At 42.8% G+C, this 26,054-nt stretch overlaps 1 protein-coding gene across 3 annotated transcripts; it reads right to left on the bottom strand.

The window, feature by feature from the left end:
- Positions 1–1,545: 1,545 nt before the first annotated feature.
- On the bottom strand, positions 1,546–26,053 carry ACAD8 (acyl-CoA dehydrogenase family member 8). 3 transcript variants are annotated; one of them, XM_010597105.3, is made up of 11 exons: positions 25,773–26,053; positions 16,513–16,613; positions 15,782–15,951; positions 15,045–15,154; positions 14,615–14,691; positions 14,083–14,220; positions 8,380–8,515; positions 8,198–8,295; positions 6,402–6,554; positions 5,697–5,799; positions 1,546–3,230 (listed from the first exon to the last, which is right to left on the bottom strand). In XM_010597105.3, exons 1-11 carry the CDS (start codon positions 25,888–25,890, stop codon positions 3,178–3,180), a joined length of 1,257 nt encoding a protein of 418 aa, XP_010595407.2. In that variant the 5' UTR covers positions 25,891–26,053; the 3' UTR covers positions 1,546–3,177. The 3 variants fall into 3 exon arrangements, with proteins under 3 accessions (XP_010595407.2, XP_010595410.1, XP_064124913.1); XM_010597108.3 differs by having other exon boundaries at positions 1,548–3,230; positions 25,768–25,885; XM_064268843.1 differs by lacking the exon at positions 6,402–6,554 and having other exon boundaries at positions 1,548–3,230.
- Between the last annotated feature and the right edge of the window lies 1 nt (position 26,054).

The raw sequence follows: 26,054 nt of genomic DNA on the forward strand, positions 1-26,054 counted from the left end.
TCTCTTTGTGGCTTACCTATCCATTTTCCTAATGATGTTTTTTGGTAAGCAAGTTTTTAATTTGGATGGAGTCCATTTATCAATCTTTTTTTTGTTTTATGGTTAGTGCTTTCTGTGGCCTAAGAAACCACTGCCTACTCCCAAGATTGTGGAGGTACTATGTTTTCTTCTAGAATCTTTAGTTTTAGCCCCTAAAATTGTGAGTCCAAGAGCAAAAGTACAAATCAGCCCAAGGCCAGCTGGCAAGGAAGCCCAAACAATGCAATCCAGAAAGGTTGGCAGAGAAAGAATGTTTAAGACAGGGAGAACAGAACATACCCAGCGCTCCCAGACATGAACCAGACACCCTCCTCCCTGGGCCACAGGCTGAACCCCTTAGCCATCTCAATTCCTTCCATGATGCCTTCTCTCTATAGCTATTCCACAGAGAATACTTACCTAGGCCTAGTGCAAATCTGGCTTTCAGAGAACAACGAATGAAAAAACAACTTGCACAATTTTCTTCCTAGATCCCGTATGTTTGAAAATCAGCGTCCAGCCCAAAACACCTGTTCTGCCATGCCCTACTCTCCCAGTCTTCTCATCTTTCTTTGGCTCACTCCTAAATGACCTGTACTCTCACCTAAGCCAAGTTGCAGTAACTGCAGTGCAGGGGGTAGAAGCAATGCTGAGGCTGCTCAGCACAGCTGGGAAAGGGGGAAGGCTAGGTCTGCGGATAGTCTCACCACCTGGGTGACTTTCTTTTTGACTTATTTTGAAATAATTATAGATTCACAAGAAGGTGTAAAAAAAATATGCAAGGAGGTCCCTCCTCCCCCAAAAGCAGCATCCTTAACATTGCGCGTATTTAGATTTTACCAGATACACATGCAGTTATTTGTGTAGTTCTGGGCAATTTTATCACATCTGTAGCTTCAAGATGTATCACAATCAAGATGCAGAACCGCCCACCACCACAAGGATCCCTTAGGCTGCTCCTTCAGACACTCCTACCCAACCCCTCCCCAGTCCCTGGCAACCACTAATCTGTTTTCACACATTAGTTCAAGAATGTCACAGAAATGGCACCACACAGTATGTGACCTTTGAGTTTACCTTTTCACTCAGTACAATTCCATGGAGGTCCATGCTCGTCCAGATAGTTGACTTCTGTCTTGCTGATTTCTGCATGGGGTTTGCCAGTAGCTACAATTAGTATCTCACTGATGAGGATGGCTTTTTCCCAGTCTTTCTGTTTGTTCAGTAAGCACTGAGTTCCTCCTAAGTGCCAGGAAGGCACTAAGGATAATGAATCAGATATATTCTCAGACTCTGACGACTTTAAAGTGTGGTAGAAGAATCTTACACCTCTTTAGGCCTACTAACTGGTTTACCTTGAACTAGAGCTGTCTTAATTCACCTATTAAAATAAGGTCTTTAAACTTTATAGGATACTCATATCCTGTCCCCCTGCAGTGTCCAACACAGTTCCTTACATACAGTATGCATCCAAAAAAGGAAGTATTTATTGTAGTTAAAGAAGCATATTTTGATCTCTCTAAACACTGACCTGAAGCTAATAGGAAATCTTGCACATTTTTTTCTAAAGAGATGACAGGGTGGGATAATGTAATGATCATTTATAATAGTGTTCTCCAAAAAGTCTCTATCTTTGAATATTACTTTAAATCTATTTTCATAAATCATGAACAATGCTGAGTTTGAAAAGCTAGTACTAATTAAAGGGGCCTACATTTTTTTTTACACATTTTAGAAGCCAAATTGGGCAAGGAGAAGTTTTTTGATTATTAGTCCAAAATTGAATGAAATATTTAATCAAATATAATGATAAAATAAATACTTGTAAAGGCTTAGCTAAAAAAATAGAAATAAACTTTAGTAGAACTGAACAATACAGAGAGGGGTAGATTTTGCCAATACAGTGGCTAAAAGTACAGGTAGTCCCCAACTTACGACGTATTCCAGTTACGAAGAACTGCACTTTTGACTTGTCTGGGGTTTTTTTGTACGTCTTATCATTTTTTTTTTTTTTTACATACAATGTTGCGGTGTGTAATTTGCTGATGTTATCATTCTCAAATGTTCAATCGCAGATGTTCAAAAATACTGCCATATAAACACACTATGAAAACCAAAAAAAAGAGGCATTCGACTTAGGTCAGAACCAACTCATGCTGGAGTAGCTGGAACAAAACCCTGTTGTAAATCAGAGCATACCTGTATTTAAAAAGAAGGCAACTTCAAAAAAGAGAAGAAAAATCCAGATAGGAAAAAATTTATTCAGAGTACTTATCAGGAAGAGTTACGGAAACCCCGAATATCATTCCCCTACTACCCTGGGGGTGCAGTGGTTAAGAGCTTGGCTGCTAAACAAAAAGTCAGCAGTTCGAATCCACCAGGCTCTCCTTGGAAACCCTGTGGGACAGTTCTACTCTGTCCTATAGGGTTACTATGAGTTGAAATCGACTCGACAGCAACGGAACAGGTACCACATTTTTCTAAAAAGGACAAAGAACAAATACTCCTGTCATTACTCAAGTCAACTTTATTGCTCCCCTAGCATTAGCATATAAATGGAAATTTCCAAATAATCTCACCCCTTGATTTTGAGTAGTCCAGAGTGAAGACACATTCTACATCACAGCTCAGCAGTAGGGTCTCCCAAGCACTGATTATATCTTGATTTATACTCAAAAGAAGTGCTGCTCACGAAACCTGCATCTTCAGTCCAGATACAGAGAACAAGATAGGAGGCCGTTTTTTCTCTAGTTCCCCTTTCCCACACCTTTGCTTTATTAATAGGAAAAGCCCTCAGTGAAAGTACCCAGATGACTAGAAGAGGGATGCGGTGAACCAGCAAAATGCACACAAATCTAGACAATGTGGCTCCCAGAAAGGACTTTTGGTTTGATGGTGATTCTTCACGAGTCACATTTCTGGCATTAGGAAAACAAGGCAGTATGTCTTCTGTGCTGTTTCTGATCAGGGCTGCTCCGTCAGTTCTGCTGGTGTCCACTCCTAGAGTAGAAGCTGTTGCCCACATATAGAGGTGATGGTCCAGCCCTACAAGAGCCCAGCCTTCAATCCAGGAGTCATTTATAGCAGAACATCCACCTGGACCCATTCAACACTGAGTCCTACTGTGTACGAAACCTGCCGGAATATCAACTCTGGGTACTACTCTTGAATCAGGCTTCGAGAAATAATCATCCTCATCACTTCATTGCTACCTGAGAGGGAGAAAGAGTAAAGGACTTAGCAGCATCAAGTCTGAGGGCTCTCTAAGCTCTCGGCAGGGTGTGGCAAGCCTAGCTTAGGACAGTTATGGATTAAACCAGGATTGTTCTTTCATCACTGGGAGGGACGGGATTATCAAAGACTTCTCCCCAAAGTATAAAAAAAGATCAGAAAATAAGGAATCACATTTACTTTAAAAAACAAACAAAAAAACTCTCCTGACAGGGTAAACATGTATTACTTAAAAAAACGGCAGAATATAAAATTGTATCTGTAGTATAAAGGCAGCCCTGGTGGTGCAGTGGTTAAAGTGCCTGGCAGCTGACCAAAAGGTTCATAGTTTGAACCCACTAGCTGCTCTGATGCAGAAAGATGTGGCAGTCTGCTTCTGTAAAGATTTACGGCTTTGGAAACCCTATGGAGCAGTTCTACTCTGTCCTATAAGGTCGCTGTGAGTTGGAATAGACTCAATGGCAGTGGTTTGTTGGTTTTGGTTATATATAGTATAATTCAGAGCCCTGGAGGCACAGTGGTTAAGAGCTACAGCTGTTAACCAAAAGATCTGCAGTTTAAATCTACCAGCTGCTCCTAGGAAACTGTCTGGGGCAGTTCTACTATGTCCTATGGGGGCGCTATGAGTTGCAACAGACTTGATGGCAACAGCCTTTTTTTTTTTTAATATACTATGATTCTAACTTAAAAAAAAAAAAAAATGTATCCGTGAAAGCACAGAAAAATGTCCAAAGGAAATCTACCAAAATATTAATTGCAGATGTAGAAACATGAGTTTTATTTTTCCTATATTTTATAAGTTTTCTACAATAATATAGTATTTCTTTGGTTATCAAAAAACTACATTTTAAAACAAAAGCATTTTCCTTGAAAGGAGGGGATCAAGGGTTTGCTTTATTTTTAGCAGTGACCATCAACGCAAAGAGAAACACAATCCCCTTGATAAATGAGTAAGCATACAGTCTGAAATAAAACTAAATCTAAAATTTCAGATTGTATCCAAAAGTAAAGTCCATGATGAAACAAACTGATGAAGTGGTCAATGCCCAAATTTTTCTACGCATGGATGATGGCATGATCTGAAGGTAAACCTCTTTGGCTTTTCCCATGATAACCCAGTGCTACCGAGTCAATTCCGATTCATAGCGACCCTATAGGACAGAGTACAACTGCCCCAGACAGTTTCCAAGGAGCACCTGGTGGATTCAAACTGCCGACCCTTTGGTTAGCAGTTGTACCACTTAACCACTACGCCACCAGGGTTTCTTTTCCCATGAGAGCAAGGTTAAAAGACAGAGTTAGAATAAAGGTGAAGTTTCCTATATTCAGTCGGGGTGAGAAGTACTTTCAGGAGTAACAGGAGAAATGACACCATGGGAAATTTACTGAGCGCGAGGGATAAGCCTATTGCAGACTAGTCCTGATGCACGTAATGAGGACCTAACTCTAGAGCAGGTCTCAAGGTGTGATTCTCAGGCAAGCAGCAGCAGTCTCACTTGAAAACTTGCTACAGATGCAAATGCCCAGTCCCACCTCAGACCGACAGAATCAGAAACTCTGCAGGTAAGGCCCAGCAGCCTGTGACGGAACAAGCCCTCCAGGTGATTCTGATGCAAGCTCAAGTTGGAGAAGGACTGGTTTGAGAGGCAGGGGAGACCAACCTGCTAACAGGCTTCTCCTTTCTTACCTGTGCCCGTTAAAGCAGCCCCACGCTACTTCACTAAAAAGTCGCTTACGGAAGCCTCTGCCCCATCTGCTATTCATAGTTTAACAACTCCAGGCACCACACTACCTGGACCAGAGTCACATTATTCAAGACTTAGTCACTGGCTATAGAGAGTGGAGGAGGCCATGCTCTAAGCCTGACGAAAATGCATTTGTATTTTCTGGCCTGAATGTCTGTGGCTACGAAGATGACCCTCAGATATTGATGATCTGTTTTATTCAAAACCCACCACAATGCTGATAATGGGTATCTTTTAGACCACCTGGCAAGTTATTTGTAGAGCTGCTGGTGATCATGTTGGCTTCACATTTACACTGTAAATTACTGTACGGAAGTTCAGAACCAGGTACTTTATAATAGTAAAGAATAATCACTGCTGTGGTTTTCAAAGTGCTTTCTCATGTATTATCTATTTGACCCTTCTCTCAAATATATAAAGAGAGAGTCTCAGAGTGATTAAATGATTTACTCATGGTGACAGGGAAGAGCCAAGGCTACAATCCAGGCTTCCTGACTCCCAGGCTGGTGGCTCTTTCTACTGCACCAACAGGCCACTTCCAGAGCAGGGATGGGGAAAGGAAGGAAAGAGGAAACCAAAAGACAGGCAGGACCCAATGGAACGTGGAGCAGCAATCAATCAGCATGGGGACAGACAGGCTGGGGAAGGTACTGATCTGGGAACCACTCTGAAGGGACAAGAACGACATCTGGAGATTTTTACCTTCTAGGATTTGGTGGACTCTGGAGTCCCGCACATACTGTTGAACAGCATAGTCTTTCAGGTAGCCATATCCTCCGTGCATCTGTAGAGCCTGGTTGCAGATCTGCAGTGAGAAAGGGATTAAATAACTTTGACTTGCCCCAAACTGTAGAACAAGTGGCATCTCTCCCCACCCCTAGCCCAAATCCAGCAGCCTGCTGTAAACCAGTAAGAGGAAGAACAACCCACAGCTAACAGCCAAGCCCCAGAGGGGCTCCACGGTCCACATGCTCCCAGCCAACAAATGAAGCTCATCCATTGAGCCTGCGCGCTCCCACCACACAGACAACTCAGACTCCCATCTTTCTTACTGATCATCGGTTAGGGAGGAGTTGCCCACAACCAGCCTGGCTGGAAGTACATGAAGCTAAGGTGCCATCTAGTGACAACACAGCCACAGAGTGGGAATGACTTTCCCCTGACATTTTAAACATGGCATGGTGCTGAATTTGAACAAAAGGCTGCTCTGAACCTTCCAGAGGTAGTGTTTTATTTAGAACACAGCCAAACCGCAGTGACATATTGAAATGTATAATGGCATGGAGCAGGCCCAAGAGTCAGCTATGAGAGCTCCTCTGCAGGCCCTTCATGGGTTAGTTTGCTGTGTTCCAAAGTTGACGTATGCCTCTCAACAACCCAGGACAGCCAGAGGGCATCATCACTTACAGCAAAGCATTCGTCCGTGGCAAAGAGCTTGGCCATGGAGCACAGGGCCACAGCATCCTCTCGCCCCTCCTGTAGGGCCACGGCTGCGTTACGGATCATGAGCCGTGAGGCCACCAGCCGGGTTGCCATATCGGCCAGTTTAAACTGCAGGTACTGCAGCAATAGGGAAGAAGAGAACCAACGAGACAGAGGGGCTTAGACCATCACTGATCTGGGGCCCGCTAAGAAAAATCTCTAATGAAGTGTCTTTTCTAAGTTACCCAAAGTCTCATCTGCTCCCTCTGCAGAGCAAGTTTACTGCTTTGTAAGCTCCAAATCCATTCCACTTGCCCTGTACTTTTTAATACTATTATTTCCTTAAAAAAAAAAGGTCATCAGCTCTTATGCACTGCTGGTGGGAATGCAAAATAATACAATCATTTTGGAAAATGATATGGGGCTTTCTTAGAAAGCTAGAAATAGAAATACCATATGATCCAGCAATCCCACTCCTAGGAATATATCCTAGAGAAATAAGAGCCATCACACAAATAGACATATGTACCCCCATGTTCATTGCAGCGTTGTTCACAGTAGCAAAAAGATGGAAGCAACCTAGATGCCCATTAACAGATGAATGGATAAACCGTGGTACATACACACAATGGAGTATTACGCAACGATACAGAACAATGATGAATTCGTGAAGCATCTCATAACATGGATCAATCTGGAGGGCATTATGCTGAGTGAAATAAGTCAATCACAAAAAGACAAATATTGTGAGACCAGTATTATAAAATTCATGAAAAGGTTTACACACAAAAAAGAAACAATCTTTGATGGTTATGAGGGAATGGAGGGGTGGGGATGAAAAAACACTAAATAGACAGTAAGTGGTAACTGGTGAAGGGTAAGACAGTACACAACACTGGGGAAGCCAGCACAACCTGTCCAAGGCAAGGTCATGGTGGCTCTATAGACACATCCAAACTCCCTGAGGGACCAAATTACAGGGCTAAAGACTGTGGGGACCATGGTCTCAGGGAACATCTAGCTCAACTGGCATAACATAGTTCATAAAGAAAATGTTCTACATTCTACTTTGGTGATTAGTGTGAGGTCTTAAAAGCCTGTGAGTGGCCATCTAGGGTACTCCACTGGTCTCACCCCTTCAGGAGCAAAGAAGAATGAAGAAATTCTAAAGATACAAGGAAAAGATTAGCCCAAAGGACTAACGGACCACATCTGCCACGGCCTCCACCAGACTGAGTCCAGAATAACGAGATGGTCCCCGGCTACCACCACTGACTGCTCTGACAGGGATCACAATAGAGGGTCCTGCACAGAGCTTAAGAAAATTCTAACTCACAAAAAAAAGACCAGGTTTACTGGCCTGACAGAGACTGGAGAAACCTCAAGAGTATGGCCCCTGAACACCCTTTTAGCTCAGAAATGAAGTCACTCCTGAAGTTCACCCTTCAACCAAAGATTAGACAGGCCCATAAAACAAAACGAGACAAGGGGCAAGGGCTAGAAGGCAGGAGGGGACAGGAAAGTTGGTAATACAGAACCCAAGGTCAAGAAGGGAGAGAGTTGACATGTTGTGGGATTAACTAATGTCATAAAATATGTGTACTAACTGTTTAATGAGAAGCTGGTTTGTTCTATAAACCTTCATCTAAGTACAATTAAAAAAAAAGGTCATCAACAGAAATGAAGTACACTACACCCTCATTCTCCCAGAGAACGTGGGCCACAGAAATCTCATGGGCCACAAAGAGTGGAAAGTAAATGCACAGACACCTGGGAGTTACCTGGTTACTGGCCAGAGGTTCTCCAAACTGCTTGCGAACATTAAGGTGGTCTCGGGTGAGGATGACTGAAGCATGAGCAGCTCCCAGAGAGCAGGAGGCTGGTAAGGAAGAGGGCTGGTATCTCAACAGAGCCAGGAGGGACAGTGCCTGTTACCTCCCGGCCGACCCCTCCATGTTCTCACCAATATTGATCCTCCCTCCGTTCAGTCCTTTCATGGCTATGAGGAAGCCTTGCCCCTCACTCCCAATTCTGTTGGCCACAGGTACAGCACAGTCTTCAAAGATCACGGCTCGTGTTGGCTGGGAGTTCCACCCGACCTGGCAAAAATCAGGGACTGTCTGGCTGCCCAACCCTTCACCCCTCAGGGCAGCATGCTCTCGTGCTAAAGCCTGTGAAGTACAGGTTCCATTACCCTGGGACTTAGACCCTTGAGAACTCAAAATGAGGAAACATTAAAAGTTTAAAGACTTGTCAACTCTCACAAGGAGCCCTGGTGGCGCAATGGTTAGGCACTTAGCTTCTAACTGAAGGCCAGTGGTTCAAACCTACTTGTGGCTCTGTGAGAGAAAAGACCTGGTGATCTGCTTCCACAAAGATTACAGCCTAGGAGACCTTATGGGGAAGTCCTACTGTCATATAGGGTTGCTATGAGTTGTAATAAACTTGACGGCACACAACAACTCTCACAGATTTTTTTCACTTATATTTTTTAAACATAGTAAGAGAATCACTTTCTAATTTCTATCCTTCCCAAATCTATCCCCAATACTACTTGCAATCTCTTTTAGGATTGGGGTAGGACATGCCCTCATTTCTGGTGCCTCTACAAGCACACTTTTATAATAACATCGACAAAATAAGGACGACTTGGAGAAGTTTAATTCTGAAAGCCTTACTAATAGCCACTTCCCCTTTCAACAGCAGTGCAGTGCTAATAAAAGGTACTACATTCAGACTGTGGCGGGGTGGGGGGTGGTGGTGGTGCACACACCTTCTCTCGCGTGGAGCTGTAGAAATCCAGGGATGTGCAAACACCTGCACATGAGAGCAGACTGTACACATCTCTTCCTAACTTAGCATTCAGTTCTCTAGTATTGATAGTGTGAAATTGGCCATGAAGGCAGTATTTATCCCACAAAAATTACAAACACCACCAGTGAGGATTTTTGTTTTTCAGAGAGCTGGGTTTAGCAGGACATCGCTGATAAGTCAGTAATAAGCTCAGAGAAAATTCTGAACCCCTAAGATGTAGTCATGTTATAAGACTAACTAGCTGTATTTTTCATCTTTGGAAAAACCACTGAACTTCTCTGTGGCCTCAGGTCTGCCTTATGTGGGCCAGAAAGCCAGCAGAGCCTCTTTCTTCTAACAGTCTCACTCAGATGTTACATAATAAAGGCCCTCATTACTTGATTCCCTTCATCTCCTCTTCTGGGTACTCCCAGGCTTCAAAGAACTTCAAGGCTGGGTGAGGCAGATTTTGAAAATCACTAGACTATATAACATCTTCTAGTTCCCTTAGAACTCTGAAAACACCACTGCCTCAAGCCACTTCCTTACATAAAAACATAACTCCATTTTGTTAAGATGATCTCTATTCCCTAAGCCTTTTATTTAATATCTTCTAAAAGTTGGCCAAATCCTTCATTCCCAGCCTTCTTTTCTATCAGTCAACTGTAAATACTGTACCTTTGGGTTTTATTTTTAACTCATACATTTGCTCAGTCTGGTCCCTCCACTGAGAAACCCTCCATATCCCCAGGCTCCACTAAAGTCCAACTTAAATGAAATCTCCAGAGGCCTTCCCAATCACCTGAGCTATCACTGATCTTGTTCTCTTTTATGCTCCCATAGTCTCTACAAGTTTGGAACCTCCCAGTGGCTCTAATGGAAGAGTTTTCTGTTTTCTGTGTACTTATTTTTATCTTCCCAAGTAGAATATAAACATCTGAAAACAAGAATGGAACAGAAAGTTTTATCTTAACAATACCTAATTATAAAAGACACAAATACAAACAGCTGTTATCTTGTAATGCCTGCCCTCTAACTCCTTACTGTGAAAACATCTGGCTTCTTCCCCCATGCAGTCCTCTTCCCCTAATCCTATCACAGCCCCTGGGAAGCTGCGGCCAGTAACAGCAGATGACCTTTCCATCTTTCTGAAGATTTTGCATACCCGGATCACTACCACCAGAGCCCACTCCTACCAGTTACCTCTCCTCTTCTATGTATTATCTTGATATTCTCTTATAAGAGCTCTTGGTTCCACTCCTTCCATGACAGAACTCATTCTTCTATATAGAAGCTTGTCTTTTAAAAAATTTTTTTTTGTGCTTTAAGTTTATAAATCCAGTCAGTCTCTCATATAAAAACTTATATACACCTTGCTATATGCTCCTAGTTGCTCTCCCCCTAATGAGACAGCACACTCCTTCTCTCCACCCCCTATTTTCGTGTCCATTCAGCCAGCTTCTGACCCTCTCTGCCCTCTCATCTCCCTTCCAGACAGGAGCTGCCCACATAGTCTTATGTGTCTACTTGATCCAAGAGGCTCACTCTTCACCATTATCACTTTCTATCTTATAGTCCAGCCCAATCCCTGTCTGAAGAGTTGGCTTTGGGAATGGTTCCTGTCTTGGGCTAATAGAAGGTCTGGGGACCATGACCTCTGGGGTCCTTCTAGTCTCAGCCAGATTATTAAGTCTGGTCTTTTTTGAGAATTTCAGGTCTGTATCCCACTGCTCTCCTGCTCCATCAGGGATTCTCTGTTGTTTTCCCTGTCAGTGCAGTCATCAGTTGTAGCAGGGCACCATCTAGTTCTGGTCTCAGGCTGATGTAGTCTTTGGTTTACATGGCCCTTTCTGTCTCTTGAGCTCCTAATTACCTTGTATCTTCGGTGTTCATCTTCCTTTGCTCCACGTGGGTTGAGACCAATTGATGTAGCTTAGGTGGCTGCTTGCTAGAGTTTAAGACCCCAGAAGCCACTCTCCGAAATGGGAGGCAGAATGTTTTCTTAATAGGTTTTATTATGCCAATTGACTTAGATGTCCCCTAAAACCGTGGTCCCCAAACCCCTGCCTCTGCTACCCTGGCCTTCAAAGAATTTGGTTTATTCAGGATATACAGAAACTTTTTATAGTTAGATCCAAGAAGCCCTGGTGGCACAGTGGTTAAGAGCTTGGTTGCTAACCAAAAGGTCAGGAGTTCAAATCCACCAGCTGCTCCTTGGAAACCCTATGGGGCAGTTCTACTCTGTCTTACAAGGTTACTATGAGTTGGAATCCCCTATATGGCAATGGGTTTAGTTTTTTTGGCTTATCCAAGAAAAAGCAAGTCCTTATTACCCTGCAATAAAATCAGTGCAAAACTGGTGATTTAAAGTTGCCAGCTATATGCATTACACATATGCCAAGTCAAAGCACAGGCTTGCTGGAAAGACTGTCATGACGTAGGAGAAAGACCAGCTGCTTAAATCGCCCTGAGCATCAAACAATGGTTCCTCACCCTGGCCCACAAGGCGCTGCCTACCTTGTCCACTTCATCCCATACCATTATGTTCCTGTTCACTGCCCTCTGGCCACATTTTTTTTTTTTTTTTTTTTTACTTCTTCAGTTAAGCTAACCTTATACCCACTTCAAGAATTTTGTAATTGCTGTTGTCTCTGCCAGAATTTGCATCTCTCTGATGGCTAATGATGTTGAGCATCTTTTCATGTGTTTGGTGGCCACTGAAGGTCCTCTTTGTTGAAATGTCTATTCAAGTTCGTTGCCCATTTTATGACTGGTTTGTCTTCTGTTGTTAAGTTGTTGAAGTTTCATGTATTTTGGTTATTAGATTCTTATTGGATATACGGTTTCTGAAGATATTGTCCCAGTGGACTGCTTGTCTTTTCACTTTTTTGGTAAAGTCTTTTGATGAATACAAGTTTTTAATTTTTATGAGGTCCCTGGGATTTGTCTTTTGCTGTCTGTGCTTTTTAGATAACTTATTGTTAAAAGTGGGGCCCAACAGCAGTGCTCTTGCGTTTTCTTTTCAGAATTTTATGGATTTAGTTCACACATTTAGGTCTTTAATCCATTTTAAATTTGTTTTCATGTATGGTGTGAAGCATGGATCCTTTTTCATTTTTTTTGCATGTAGAAATCCAGTTTTCCCAACACCATTTATTGAAGAGATTCTTCCTTCCCCATTGAGTGGACTTAGCACCCTTGTCAAAAATCAGCTGATCACAGATGTGTAGGTTTATTTTTGAACTCTCAATTCTATTCAACTGTTCTATGTGTCCACTGTTATACAAGTACCAGGCTATTTTGAATACTGTAGCTGTATAATATGTTTTAAAATCAGGAAGTGTGAGTCCTCCTACTTTGTTCTTCTCTTTCAACATTGCTTTTACTAATCAGGGCCTCACAGCATTCCATTTTAGTTCCTTCCTAACACTTGACACTAGTGGAAGGCATTCTGTTTATTCACTGATGAGTGTGTTGTCTGTTCCTTGCTTATCAAATGTAAATCCCCCAGTGGCAGAGTGTGACCTTCCTGTCCAGTGCTCTGTCCACCCCATTACTTAGAGGTGTGACTGGCACACAATAGGCACATGCTAGTTATCAAATGAATGTGGAGAAGATCCTTCCATATTCCCCATACATTTAAAAATAGCTAGAGCAATATTAACAGTTATAAAAGAACACATAAATAAGACAAAAAAAATGAAAGAACAATATATATGCTTAAAGGTGAGAGAAAAAGAAAATGGAGGGTAAAAGACAAACTTTTAGCTTATGCAGTTTATTCACACTTCTGCTGTAGGCACTAAACTTGTTAGCTTTGGTATCCTGTCAAAAGATACCACAAACATTGACTTGGATACTGTCTATGTGGGTTGAAACAATCATCAGTCAGTATAACCTGATCTTGTAAAACTATGAGTTGGTCCACATAAATCAGCGCATGTCTTATAACCCCAGACTGCCTAAAGCAGCATATGCCTAGGACCTCAAACACGGCAAAGAGTGACTCCTGCAATGTTGAATCCCCCAGGATCTAGCATAAAGCCTTGTATATAGTAGGACTCTAGTAAATACCTGCTATCTGCAGTGATATAAAAGAGGAGGGACACTGAGACTCACAACTCCTTGGCAGTTATAAAAGGATCAGGAAGGATCATGCGGAGAAATGTGAAAACCCTTAAGCTGCGTGAGAAGCACATTTAGAGGTTATTTCATTACCTGACATCTCCTCAAAAATCCTAACTCTAACAGTACAAACTGGAGGTAAATGACTGTCCTGTTCATGGGGACTAAAAAATCCGAATAGGTCTCACCCTTACCACCAACAACAGTTACATAATCCTGGTTCTACTGTTCATGGCCCAGCTATAGAGCTTCCTAAGTTTAGGATGTCTTACTTCTCAAAGTACCTACGGAAATGATGCCCCTCTTTTATTACTGAAATACCAACAAACACATTCAACAAGTTTTACTTTATTTATGTTTTAAGACAAGAAAATGGCTCACATGCTCTTCATTCCTAAGGCTGTGGTCAACACCAGATCTTCTGTAAGTACCTCTTCCTGGGGTAACAGGGTGTACCAAAATAAGAAGCTGATTAAGAAATATAGGCCAAAAGCAGAGGCAGGAGAGACAGCAGAGAAACACCTCAGGCTAAAACAACAGGCTGTTTATGAAACTTCCTGGCAAACTCTGCCACCTTCCCATAGCCTTGTGCTTCTTTAACAATGCTCTGTTGTATTTTATATTCTCCTGTCGAAAGTCCTAATAGGAGCAATGGCCTCAAAGGCATTTCCTAGAACAGAGCAGGCGCTGGTCTGGCAGGTGGCAGAGCCTCATAACTCCAATTATTTCCTGTCCAAGAGCCACTCACCTTTTTCTCCTTCTTGCCAAAGCTGAGGCCAGGGGTTCCCTTCTCAACAACTATGCATGAGATGCCTTTGGGGCCTGGTCCTCCGGTGCGGCACATGACCACGTAGATGTCCGACTCACCACCACCACTAATGAAGGCCTGTGGGGTTGGAGATGGAGTGCACAGGGTTCAGGGAATGCTTGAGTTCTTAGGACCTGAGGTCAGAGAACCACTGCGGTCCTCCAGCAACAGGGTACTACGAGATAAATGTACAGAGAGAGTGAGATGCGATCAAAAGTAGCTGCACTGAAAGTGAGGAATTAGGGACCTAGCTGATGAGAGTATAAAAAGGACAAACAAAAATGAAAGCAATTATCTGGAATGAGATTAAAAGAGACAGAAACAGAGGAGGTGAATAGAGGGAAACAGTTCAGATGTTCCCTTCCAGCATGTAAAAATCCTATGGGAATAGTAACTCACAGAAGCCAAGGAGCTTCAGGGGGAAGAGGTGAACAACCTAGAAGTTCTGGGAGAAGAGAGCACACTTTGGTACCTTGGAGCCATTAAGGATGTAATGATCTCCTTGTCGTTTAGCTGAGGTCAAAAGGGAAGCAGCGTCACTTCCACTTCCTGAGGCAGAGAAAAAGGGGGCAGAAAGGGTCTGTGAAGTCACGGGAGCCCCAGCTCTGTTCCTTTTCCTATGATATTTTCTCATATGAACGGTTTAGTTTGATATTTTAAGATCCACACTGCCAAAGGAATGTCTTGTAATTGGTGAAAAAACCACTTACACCAATCAGACCACTCCCCATCTCCCAACATGCTGTCTTGCAGGGAGCCAGGGAGACCCTGTCCCAGAAGCCTGAGCGTGGAGACCTCAGGCCGCGTGTTCTGTTGCCCCAGGACCAAACTTCTTGGTAAGCAGTGGTCAGATGTCAGCTGATGAGGAGTCCTTTGTGTCACATCTTTCTCCCTACACTCACCTGGCTCAGTGAGGCAGTAGGAAGCAAACTTCTCCATGGTGCAGAGTCGGGGGCAGAATGTGTGCCTCTGCTCCTCATTTCCAAACGTGTCAATCATCCAGACACACATGCTGACAGGTACACCAACAGAAAGAAAGGATGATTGTCAGGAATGAAGACGGAAAAGGAAAGAAAATTTGTGAAGAAAAGAGGACAAAGGGCAGCAGAGTAGAGTGCAACAGAAGAAAAGTGGGAAGGGAAAATAATCACAATTAAGGACATTCAATTTTAAAAGAAGTACTGAATTAAAACATATCGCTGAACATGTGCTACCCAGAGACAGCCTGCGGCAAGGAATTTCTCCCCTGGGTGTTGACACCACTTTCCATTAGGTTACATGAGCTCTCTAATAGTCAATTATATGTACTTTCTGTTACTTCCCTCAGTTATCAGAGGTTTCACCTCTGGGTGGGGAGAAAGCCTAACAGTACCCTGACCACTCTGTGGAAGTCTGTTGGTACCAGCTCAGTCTAGAACCTGGAAGAAGGCTGGCAAACTCGATTCTTTAGCAATGAACTAGAAGACATCTTCAAGTCCAACAGGTGGTAGCAGACTTAGCGTGAACTTTAACAGTCTAGTTCCTCAAGAGCTATTAGCCTAAAAAGATGTCTCTCTCTCTCTCTTTTTTTAATGGATGTGAAAGTTCCTAATCAACCCCTGTGAGCACTTCATTGTGCTCTCCAAGCTTGGGTACTCACTTGTGGATGCTTATGTAAGCTGTGGTGCTGGTACAGCCTGTAGCCAAGGCTTCAAAAATGACAGAGGTATCAAGCCGTGACAGTCCAGACCCACCCACATCTGTTCGAACGTAGACCCCCCCAAAGCCTAGCTGGGCTCCTTTCCGCATCACGTCCACTGGGAACAGTTCCTGTGTACAAAAGACAGCAGGCTCATCAGCAACTGATCCATAGGCGGAGTTCTCCTGGGAGGATGCATGGAGGGGATCAGGATGTTTGCACTTGGGAGAGTACAGGGATTCTTTTAATGTGTCTATTTGTCATCCCACAATGAAATTAGGTAAAACACGCTCTTCAAAGACTGTTTTTCTGACATTAAAATGCTTCTTTTTATTATCTATACAGCTACTTTGGCTTTAACCTGTTGCTGTCAAGTCGATTCTGACTCACAGTGACCCTATAGGACAGAGTAGAACTGCCCCACAGGACTTCCAAAGAGCAGATGGTGGATCCCGATGTTGTTGACCTTTTCGTTGGTAGCTGAGCTTTTAAGTATGTTTAAATTCTTGTTCAATTTAAAAAAAGAGAAAAGATACTAGAGGATGACGAGAATGCCTTTGATGAAAGGAATCACCTCATTACCAGGACTTGGAAAGTCAGAGCTGAAACGTAGAGAACACACACTGAGCAGTTAGGGTCATAAGGAGATAAGGGTCACTGCATGAGGCATTTGCCAAAAGTAAAACTCCTACCTTCTGGTCCCACTCTGCCATATTTGGAGCCATTTCCCGGGTAGCAAAGTCAAAGGCCACTTTCTGAAATTCTTTCTGCTCTTCATTGAGTCCTATGGAAGCTGTGGGCAGGATTGCATATACTCAGTCCCAGGCCAGAGGCTAGGGAAGAGTACCAAAAACAAGAAGCACCATGACATGGTGTTATGAGTGGGTTGTCCTTGTTACATTAACGAGGCAGGATTAGGGTAGGGTGTATCTTGAGTCCATCTCTTCTGAGATATAAAACAGATTAACCAAGCAAAGCAGAGCAGAGGAGAGATGGGGTGAAACAGATGCCCAGATACACGGAGATCTCCAAGGAAGCAGGAAGCAGAAGCTGAAAAGACAAGGACCTTCCTACAGAGCCAACAGAAGAAAGCATCCCCTAGAGCCAGGGCTCTGAATTCAGACTTTTAGCGTCCCAAACTGTGAGAAAATAAATTTTCTGTTTGTTAAAGCCATCTACTTGTGGTATTTCTGTTACAGAAGCACTAGATAACTAAGACACATGAAGACAGCATTTCCCACACACAATACAGCCTTTAACAGAAAAAGGTACTGTCCAGCACTACGTAGTTTTTCTGATGCAGAAGGGACAGTTCTGACTTATATCCTGATCAACACAGGACAGTATATGGCTACTTCCCAGACATCTCTATCCTGGCCACTTAGGAAAATACAGTTGAGGCCCAGACAGACAGTGAGAGGAATGAGGCAGAAGGGGGAAGCAAACAGGCCAAAGAGAGCACAGTGGGTTGTGCACAGCGTAGCTACTGGTCAAACTTTGCTCCTGTTTTCCTCCTACCTCAGCTTACCTCACTTCCTTCTAGCTACTTATTCTTTTGAAACTCTTCTTCATCTCTTCCTGCTCATAAATCCACATTAAAAAGATAATAAATACACATTGAGCCTCAAATTGCAGTAAACATCTTTCCCTTTGGGTTGTCTATTTTTTCTGTATTGGTGTCCTCCTACCCTAGTTAAGTATATATTTTTATGTCCATACGTGTCTGCACCAACATATTCATTTTAGAAGACCAACTGAGATAGTAAGAGTTTTAGAAGAAAGATATATATATGATTCAATTCAAAGTATCATTACTTTGCAGATTTTAAGAAGCCAGCTCCTCCAGTGGCCTAAACACAGAATTTAATTTTTACATACTTTTTAAATATTACAGAGTGAGGTAGGACTGAATTAGAAAGCAGAGCTGCATGTCAACTAGCTAGTTAAGGGAGGACTAAAATGCTTTTTATGTTTTCCAAGAGGATGAAGACTTTCCACTAGATACCAGCCAGAAGTTAAATGTCAGGAAGCTAGGCAAAGCTGCCGTGAAAGGCAGCCATCTTTTAGCAAGGAATAATGCAGAGAATCTGAACACGATGGGACCACAAATTCTAGGAGCCAGGTAACAGCAGTGGGATCAGCAATGTGTACAGGACTAATCAGACTCATGCAGCTTGTGTTTATTTCTCTTTTGCTGTCTCTTAGTATGATCATTTTGAAAAGACCACCTGTTTCAGGTGTGCTAAGAAAAAACAAAGAAAGAAATGTTTGCCTGTACTTGGAGAAACAGTGAAACCCTGAGGTACACTGGTGGCTGTGAAAACGCAATGGGGTAAGACACAATGCAACGGCTTTGTTCCCTTCTGCTACGGGTTGGACTGTGTCCTCCTAAATACATACTGTGAATCCTAACCCCTCTGCTTGTGGTTATAATCCTACCGGGAGATGGATTTTCTTTGTTATGTCAGTGTGACAGTATTAGTGTAGGCTGTGTCTTAACCAATCGATACTGAGATATAAAAGAGCAGATTAAGCCAACAAGCAAGCTGAGATGGGGAAGACAGAAGCCATATGATCAGGAAGGACCTTCCCAAAGAGCAGACACAGAGAGTGAGCCTTCGCCTAGAACCGGCACCTGAATTCGGACTTCTAGCCTCCTAAACTGTGAGAAGATAAATTTCTGTTCGTTAAAGCCATCCTCTTGAGGAATTTCTATTACAGCAGCACTAGATAACTAACGGAAACCCTGGTGGCGTAGTGGTTAAGTGCTACAGCTGCTAACCAAGAGGTCAGCAGTTCAAATCTGCCAGGCGCTCCTTGGAAATTCTATGGGGCAGTTCTACTCTATCCTGCAGGGTTGCTATGAGTCAGAATTGACTCGACGGCAGTGGGTTTGGTTTTGGTTGGGTTTAGGTAACTCAGGCTGATATCAACAGAATGTTGCTAGACGTGTGGATGTTAAATGTGCTTCTGGTGAGGCTTTAAAAGGAAACGATGAACACGTGATTGGACAACTGAGGAACGGCAATGCTTTTATGCAGTGACAAAGAACTTATCTGAATTATGTTCAAATGTTCGGTGGAAGCCTATGACCACAGCAGAAAAGCCATCAGCTTAGCCTGAAGGTGACAAAGACAGGACAAAAGGCAGGAAAGCTCTCTACCTCTTGAAATTTTATAAGCAGGAAACAGACCGAAGGAACTACATCTGTTTTCTCCAAGAAAAGCAAAGGACCATGGCCGCAGCAGCTCGGGGAGCAGCAGAACTGCTGGAATGAGCACAGGAAGCAGTGCTGCCTCATTTCAAAGGGTGGAGTCACAGCCTATTACGTTTCAAAGGGTCAGATTTTCACCAACTGGGTCATGGGTGTGGAGATGCTGTTCAGGTAGGCCAAGAGAACGGGGTCACTGCCCAAGGCTGAGGTGGCAGTGCTGATATGGCCAAGAAGCAGGAGAATGGAGCCACTCAGATGGACTAGGAGAATGGGGCCACCCAAAGCCGAGGGGACCATGTTTCCGTATCAGTCAGAAGCTGGGGCCTCTGCCCAGGACTAAGGGGCCTGGACCCAGCATCCAGAGAGTGTGACCAACACCCAGAGTCTGGAGGGTGGAGCCCTTGCCCAGATGGTCCTTAAGAACAGAGGATTTTCAAGCCTTGAGAGCTAAATTTGTTCTGCTGAATTTTGGACTTGCTTAGGGCCCGTTATCCCTTCTTTCCCTCTATTTTCTTCTATCTGTAATGGAAATGTCTACCTTGTACCTGTTCCACCATTGTTACTCCGGAAACAGGTAACTTGTATTCCAGATTTCACAGGTTCACAGATAAGGAGGAATTTTGCCCCATGATGGAATATACCTTAAGTATATATATATATATATATATATAAATTATTAAAAATTTTATTTTATCATTGGTATTTGATTTAGATGATTCAAAAGATGAGATTTTGAACTTGGCTTTAAGACTTTTGGGATGATGTGATGGGGTGAATATGTTTTGCACGTGGGAAGGACATGAATTTTTGGGGACCACAAGGTGGAATGTTACGGATTCAACTGTGTCCCCCAAAATATGTGTTTTGTAAATCCTAACCTCTCTACCTGTGGTTATAATCCCATTTGGGAATGGGTTTTCTTTGTTATGTCAATGTGGCAGTATTAGTGTAAAGTGTGTCTGAAATCAATCTCTTTTGAGATATAAAAGAGCAGATTTAAGCAAGCAAGCTAGCCAAGATGGGGAAGATACATGCCACATGGTTGCTAAGGAACCTGGGAATAGAAGCTGAAAAGAAACAAGGCAGACAGAGAGTGCCTTCCTCTGCAGCTGGTGCCCTGAATTCTAGCCTTCTAAACTGTGAGAAAATAAATTTCTATTCGTGGTATTTCTGTTAGAGCAGCACTAGATAACTAAGACACCTTCTAAGGCATTGTACTTTGTTGCTTCAATGCTAAAACTTTGGTCACTATGATGTAATGTTAAAGACCATTAAAGGAAGACTATGAGGCCATTACTCAAAAATAATTTATTTCAAGGCTTAATAGCTATGAAGAGTCCTTTCTAGAGAACAGAAGTACAGGTGGCAGTTTATTCCTCCTGTGGTAGTATTGGGCCTCAGTAACTGCTGGCTGTGTAAGCCAAGAAAAAGCACTTCTCTCCGAGATTAGTACTCTCACTAAAAATGGAAACTCAGAAATGAATAGTTGCGAGGATTAAAGATTAGGCTGGCTTCAGAAGCCCACAGCGGGCCCCTATATTGGGTATTACTCTCAGGAATATGGTGAGGGATAACAATTAATGGTTCCCTGACTGGGAATCAGGCCATTTGTTCCAATATTCTTGCACAAGTGCTGCTGATGATCAGAGCTCAAAGATCATTCACAAAATAGTATTTATTGAGCGTCTACTATGTACCACTATTGGAGTAACAAAGATGAATATGGTTCATTCAAAGGACGACATAAACAGTAATAATGCAAACATTCTACAGTACAGAGAGAAGTGCTACAGAATTTCCATCCTAGTAAGAGCTCAATAAATGTTAACCGTTGTTATTATTCCATAGAGTAAATGGCTACTCCCTAAAGCAAGTAGTTCAAGGAACCAAGGTGTCTCAGTTACCTAGTGTAGCTATAACAGAATACCATAAGCACATGGCTTTAGCAAATAGAAATTTCTTCTCTCACAGTCTAGTAGGCTAGAAGTTCAAATGCAGGGTGCCAGCTCCAGGGGAAGGCTTTCTGTCTCTGTCAGCTCTGGGAGAAGGTCCTTGTCATCAATCTTCCCCTGCTCTAGGAGCTTCTCAGTGCAGGGACCAGGGTCCAAAGGATACATGCTCCTGGCTCTACTTTCTTAGTGGTATGAGGTCCCCATGTCTCTCTACTTGCTTCTCTCTTTTATATCTCAAAAGAGATTGATTTTATACACTACTTAACCTTGTAGATTGAGTCCTGCCTCATTAACATGACTGCCTCTACTCCCACCTCATTAACACCACAGAGGCAGGATTTACGACACATACAAATATCACATCAGATGACAAAATGGAGGACAATCAAACAATTCTGAGAACCATGGCCTAGCCAAGATGACACATTTTGGGGGGACACAATTCAACCCGTAACACAAGAGTTCAAGAAACAGACTCAAACTGCATCCTAAGTAAATAACAGGAATCCTTTTAGGCAAATCATATGCTAAAGAGTATGCACAGCACAACTATACATTCTTTTTCTATAGATAACAAATACTCAGTTAATTTTAGAAAAGATAACAATAGCAAAAAGGAAAGCATTGTCAGGAGAAAAAGAAAGAAAAGGACAAGTTAAAAAATAAATTATACACAGGAAAGCATGGTGATGAAGTTAAAAATACCTAAGTTCCCAGAAAAAATATGCTATAAATTAAAAACAAAACAACAAAAACCAGGCTTCATGACTTTTGCCTGCATTACCGGCAGAACACAAGAAGCTAGTACACACACACAAAAAGTAAAGATAGATAAAAACAGGGCCCAAAACTCTGCATAGCATAACCTAGTATTTAGTTCTTCAAATGAATATAAGGTAGAAGACCAACAAGAGAATCAACAGGTCCATGTGAGAATCTCCATGTTTAAGGAACAGTCGGGAAGTAGCAGCAAATTGTAGTTACAGAGCACTGGACAAGGGGTCAAAATATCTGAACTTAGACTTTTGAACTCTGGTTCTGAAATTATTAACTGTGCAGCTTTCAGTAAGCCAGGTACCTCTCCAAGCCTCACTTTCCTCTTCTATAAAATTAGGGCACTGAGCTAGATAAGGAGCATACTTCCTTACCTGTAAAATGAAATTAGAGTAAATGACCTCCAAGATTCCTTCCATGTACAAACCAAATCCCAAATCAAACCCATTACCACTGAGTTGATTCTGACTTATAGCGACTCTATATGGCGTAACAGAATTGCCCCATAGGGTTTCCAAGGAGCAGCTGGTGGATTCGAACTGCTGCCCTTTTGGTTAGCGGCCGAGCTTTTAACCACTGTTCTACCAGGGATCCCTCATGTGCAAAGCACTAGGAAATGTTTTCATTCTTTTTACTCAAAGATGACAGAGAAATTACTATAGACAAATTCTGAAGGTAAAAAATATGTCAGTATTAAGCAGGCAGCCAAGATACTGCAGATCTAATCAACACAGTGACTATAAAGCTGTGTTCTCCACTAGAACTTTCTATAATGATGGAATATTCTCTACCTGTGCTCTCCAATACAGCAGCCATTGGTAACAGGTGGTTACTGTGCACTAGAAATGTGGTTAATCCAAACTGAAGTGTGTGAGCAAAGGACTGCTGAAAGTGAAGAGGACTTGAAGCACTTACTGATTAAGACCAAAGACTACAGCCTTCAGTGTGGATTACACTTCAATATAAAGAAAACAAAAATCCTCACAACTAGACCAATAAGCAATATAATGATAAACTGAGAAAATACTGAAGTTATGAAGGATTTCACTTTACTTGGATCCACAATCAATACCCATCGAAACGGCAGTCAAGAAATCAAATGACTTATTGCACTGGGCATGGGCAAATCTTTAGCAAAAGACCTCTTTAAAGTGTTAAGAAGCAAAGGTATCACTTTGAGGACTAAGATGCACCTAACCCAAGCCATGATATTTTCAATTCCCTCATATGCATGCGAAAGCTGGACAATGAATAAGGAAGACCAAAGAAAAATTGATGCCTTTAAATAATAAATTATAAGAATTCAAGAAAAGGTTTAAACACAGAAAAAAGCATTCTTTGATGTTATGAGGTGGGGAGGGAGGGAGAGGGAAAATCACTAACTAGATAGTAGACAAGGGTCAGCTTTGGTGAAGGGAAGGGCAACACACAATACAGGGGAAGTCAGCACGACTAGACCAAGGCAAAAGCACGTAAGTTTCCTAGACACATCCAAACACTCTGAGGGACAGAGTAGATGGGACTGGGGCCTGGGAACCATAGTTTCAGGGGACATCTAGATCAACTGGCATAACAGTTTATAAAGAAAATGTTCTACATTCAACTTTGGTGAGTAGCGTCTGGAGTCTTTAAAGCTTGCGAACAGCCATCTAAGACACGTATATTGGTCCCATCCTACTTGGGGCAAAAGAGAATGGAGAAAACCAAAGACATGGGGCAAATACTACCCCAAAGGACTAAAGGATCAATCAGAGACTTCACCAGCTTGAAACCTGAAGAACTAGATGGTGCCTGGCCACCACCAATGACCACCCTGACAGGGAACACAACAGAGTCCCAGAGAAAACAGGAGAAAAATGTAAAAAAGACCAGACTTAAAGGTCTGACAGAGACTGGAAGAACCCCGAAACTATGGCCCCTGAACTGTTAACCCAGAGCTAAAACCATTCCCTAAGCCCACCCTTCAGACATAGACAGGACTACAAAATAATACACATGAGGAGCGTATTTCTTAGTTCAATCAGATACACGAAACCAAATGGGCAGCTTCTGTTCAAAAGCAGGATGAGAAGGCAGGAAGAGACAGGAACAGGGCGAATGGACACAGGGAACCAGGGGTGGAAAAGGGGACGGTGCAATCACATTGTGGGGATTGCAACCAATGTCACAAAACAGTATGCCCAAACTTTTGAATGAGAAATTAACTTGAACTGTAAACTTTCACCTACAGCACAATAAAAAAATTAAAAAAAATAATAATTTTACCTGTTTCTTTTACTATTTTTTTTAACATGGCTATAAATTTTAATACAGACTACATATATGTAGCTCCCATTATATTTCTATTGAATAGTGCTGTTATAAAGCATTTAATCCCAATGGAATACCTACTAAAAGTTCTCTTAAACCTTGTGGAAATATTGGCTACAATATAAAATGTATTATAAACAGCTCTGTGACCAAGAAATTATATATAATGGTAGATTATTAATGGTTCCAATCAAGAAAAAAGTTACCTAGACCTAAACAGGGAAATCAATGTCTTATTTCTATGCTTCTTAAGTTGCTAAACTAAACTGAACAATAATAAACAATCATAATTCTTTTAAGTTATTTTTAACATTAAAATATGCCACAATGAGAAATATTTGATCATTTCCACTGACACATTAATACACAATTAGACCATTTCTTTTCATCTGACTAATTAAAATTCCTTTTAAAAAAAAGTGAAAGAGGATCTCAGAGGTGAACTTATAGCATTAGGTGCTAGAAACCCTCATGTTTAACATGTTTATTGCCAGAACAATTGCTCAGCTGCTTTGCTATCAACAAGGGTGCTCTTGTTTACCAAACTATAAATGCTAGAACAGGGCAGCACCTCCTGAAGGCATTTTAGGACACTGGGGGTCAACTAAGGCATTCGTGACGACTCTGTATACAAAACCCAAACCAAACCATCACTTGTTAAAATAAATAAAATGCTGTGTCAGAAGAAAGGAGTGAGTGCTTGCAGCAGAGTCATAACTAGCAGGAGGGCACCTCTTAGTACACCTAGATCCTCTCCACTACCTGTTACCTTTAAGTTATTAGTCTGGTCCTGGAAGACATTCAGGTTTGTAATTCATGGTAGTTTTCTATTTGCAATAATAGGTATTTTTCCTTCAGGAATTTCAACACTAAAGGCATTTTATAAAGTATAAGTGTAAAGTTATAAAATCTACATATGTGAGCAAACCTGCCTTTATTATCTCCAACTTTTGCTCATCGAAGCCACCAGCAGCCAGCGTTTTACATTCCTTTAACTTTATGATCTATTGCTATGATTTAAATACAAAAACAAAAAAACCACGAGTTCCTTCACCTAACCATCCATTTCCTTATCCGGAAAAGGGGGATAATGGAACAGAAACGAGATAACCCAACTAAGTTTAAGGGGAATGTGAACCATTAATGAACAACATCGGTAACAATCAATCTGTGTATAATCCAAACAAGCAAACAAACAAAAACCACTGTCGTCGAGTCGATGCCGACTCACTGCGACCCTACAGCACAGAGTAGACCTGCCCCATAGGGTTTCCGAGCAGCGCCTAGTAGATTCGAATTGGGGACGTTTTGGGGAGCAGCCGTAGCTCATAACCACTAAGCACCAAGGTTTCCGAGTCTGTGTATAGCGCCGAAATATTTTCACATCTCAGTTTATCTTAACGCAGGCCCGGCTCAGTAGACATTGGCGAGCTCCTCTCGACAGGCGCGCGGTGTACAAGCCCGAGAGCCTGGTCTCAGGTTGAAGGTCGGCCTTGGGCCACCCCTTCCAGAAGGCACTTCTTCCCGCTCCCCGCGCCGAGAGCGGTCGGGCGAGAAGGGCTGCGGCGGCAGATGAGACCCGGACAGCTCGGGGCAGTGAGGGCCGGCGACCCGGGACAAGACGGGGCAGAGGAACTGCGCGCGGGCTCCTGCCTGGCGGACACCGGGCCCCGAACCCTGCACGTCCCGGGGCGAACCTTACGGTCGATGCAGGAGACCAGCTGCCTGAGGGCCCTCTGAGTCTGCGCCCAAAGAGCGCCGCGCAGGCAGCCCAGGGCCACTGTGAGGCGCCGGCCCCCGCTCCACAGCATGGTAGTCATCACTGCACTGCGGCCGCGGCCAGCGCACCCGACCTTAGTGCCACTCGGCTGGCATGGGTCGGTGGGTAGCCAGGGCCCGGCCCCTCCACTGCACTCTGGGAGTTGTAGTCCAACCCCCCTCTTCCGGCCGGACACCGGCGAGTTGGCCCAAGGAGAGGAGACTA

The sequence above is a fragment of the Loxodonta africana genome, chromosome 15, assembly GCF_030014295.1.
Source record: "Loxodonta africana isolate mLoxAfr1 chromosome 15, mLoxAfr1.hap2, whole genome shotgun sequence".
NCBI lineage: Eukaryota > Metazoa > Chordata > Mammalia > Proboscidea > Elephantidae > Loxodonta > Loxodonta africana.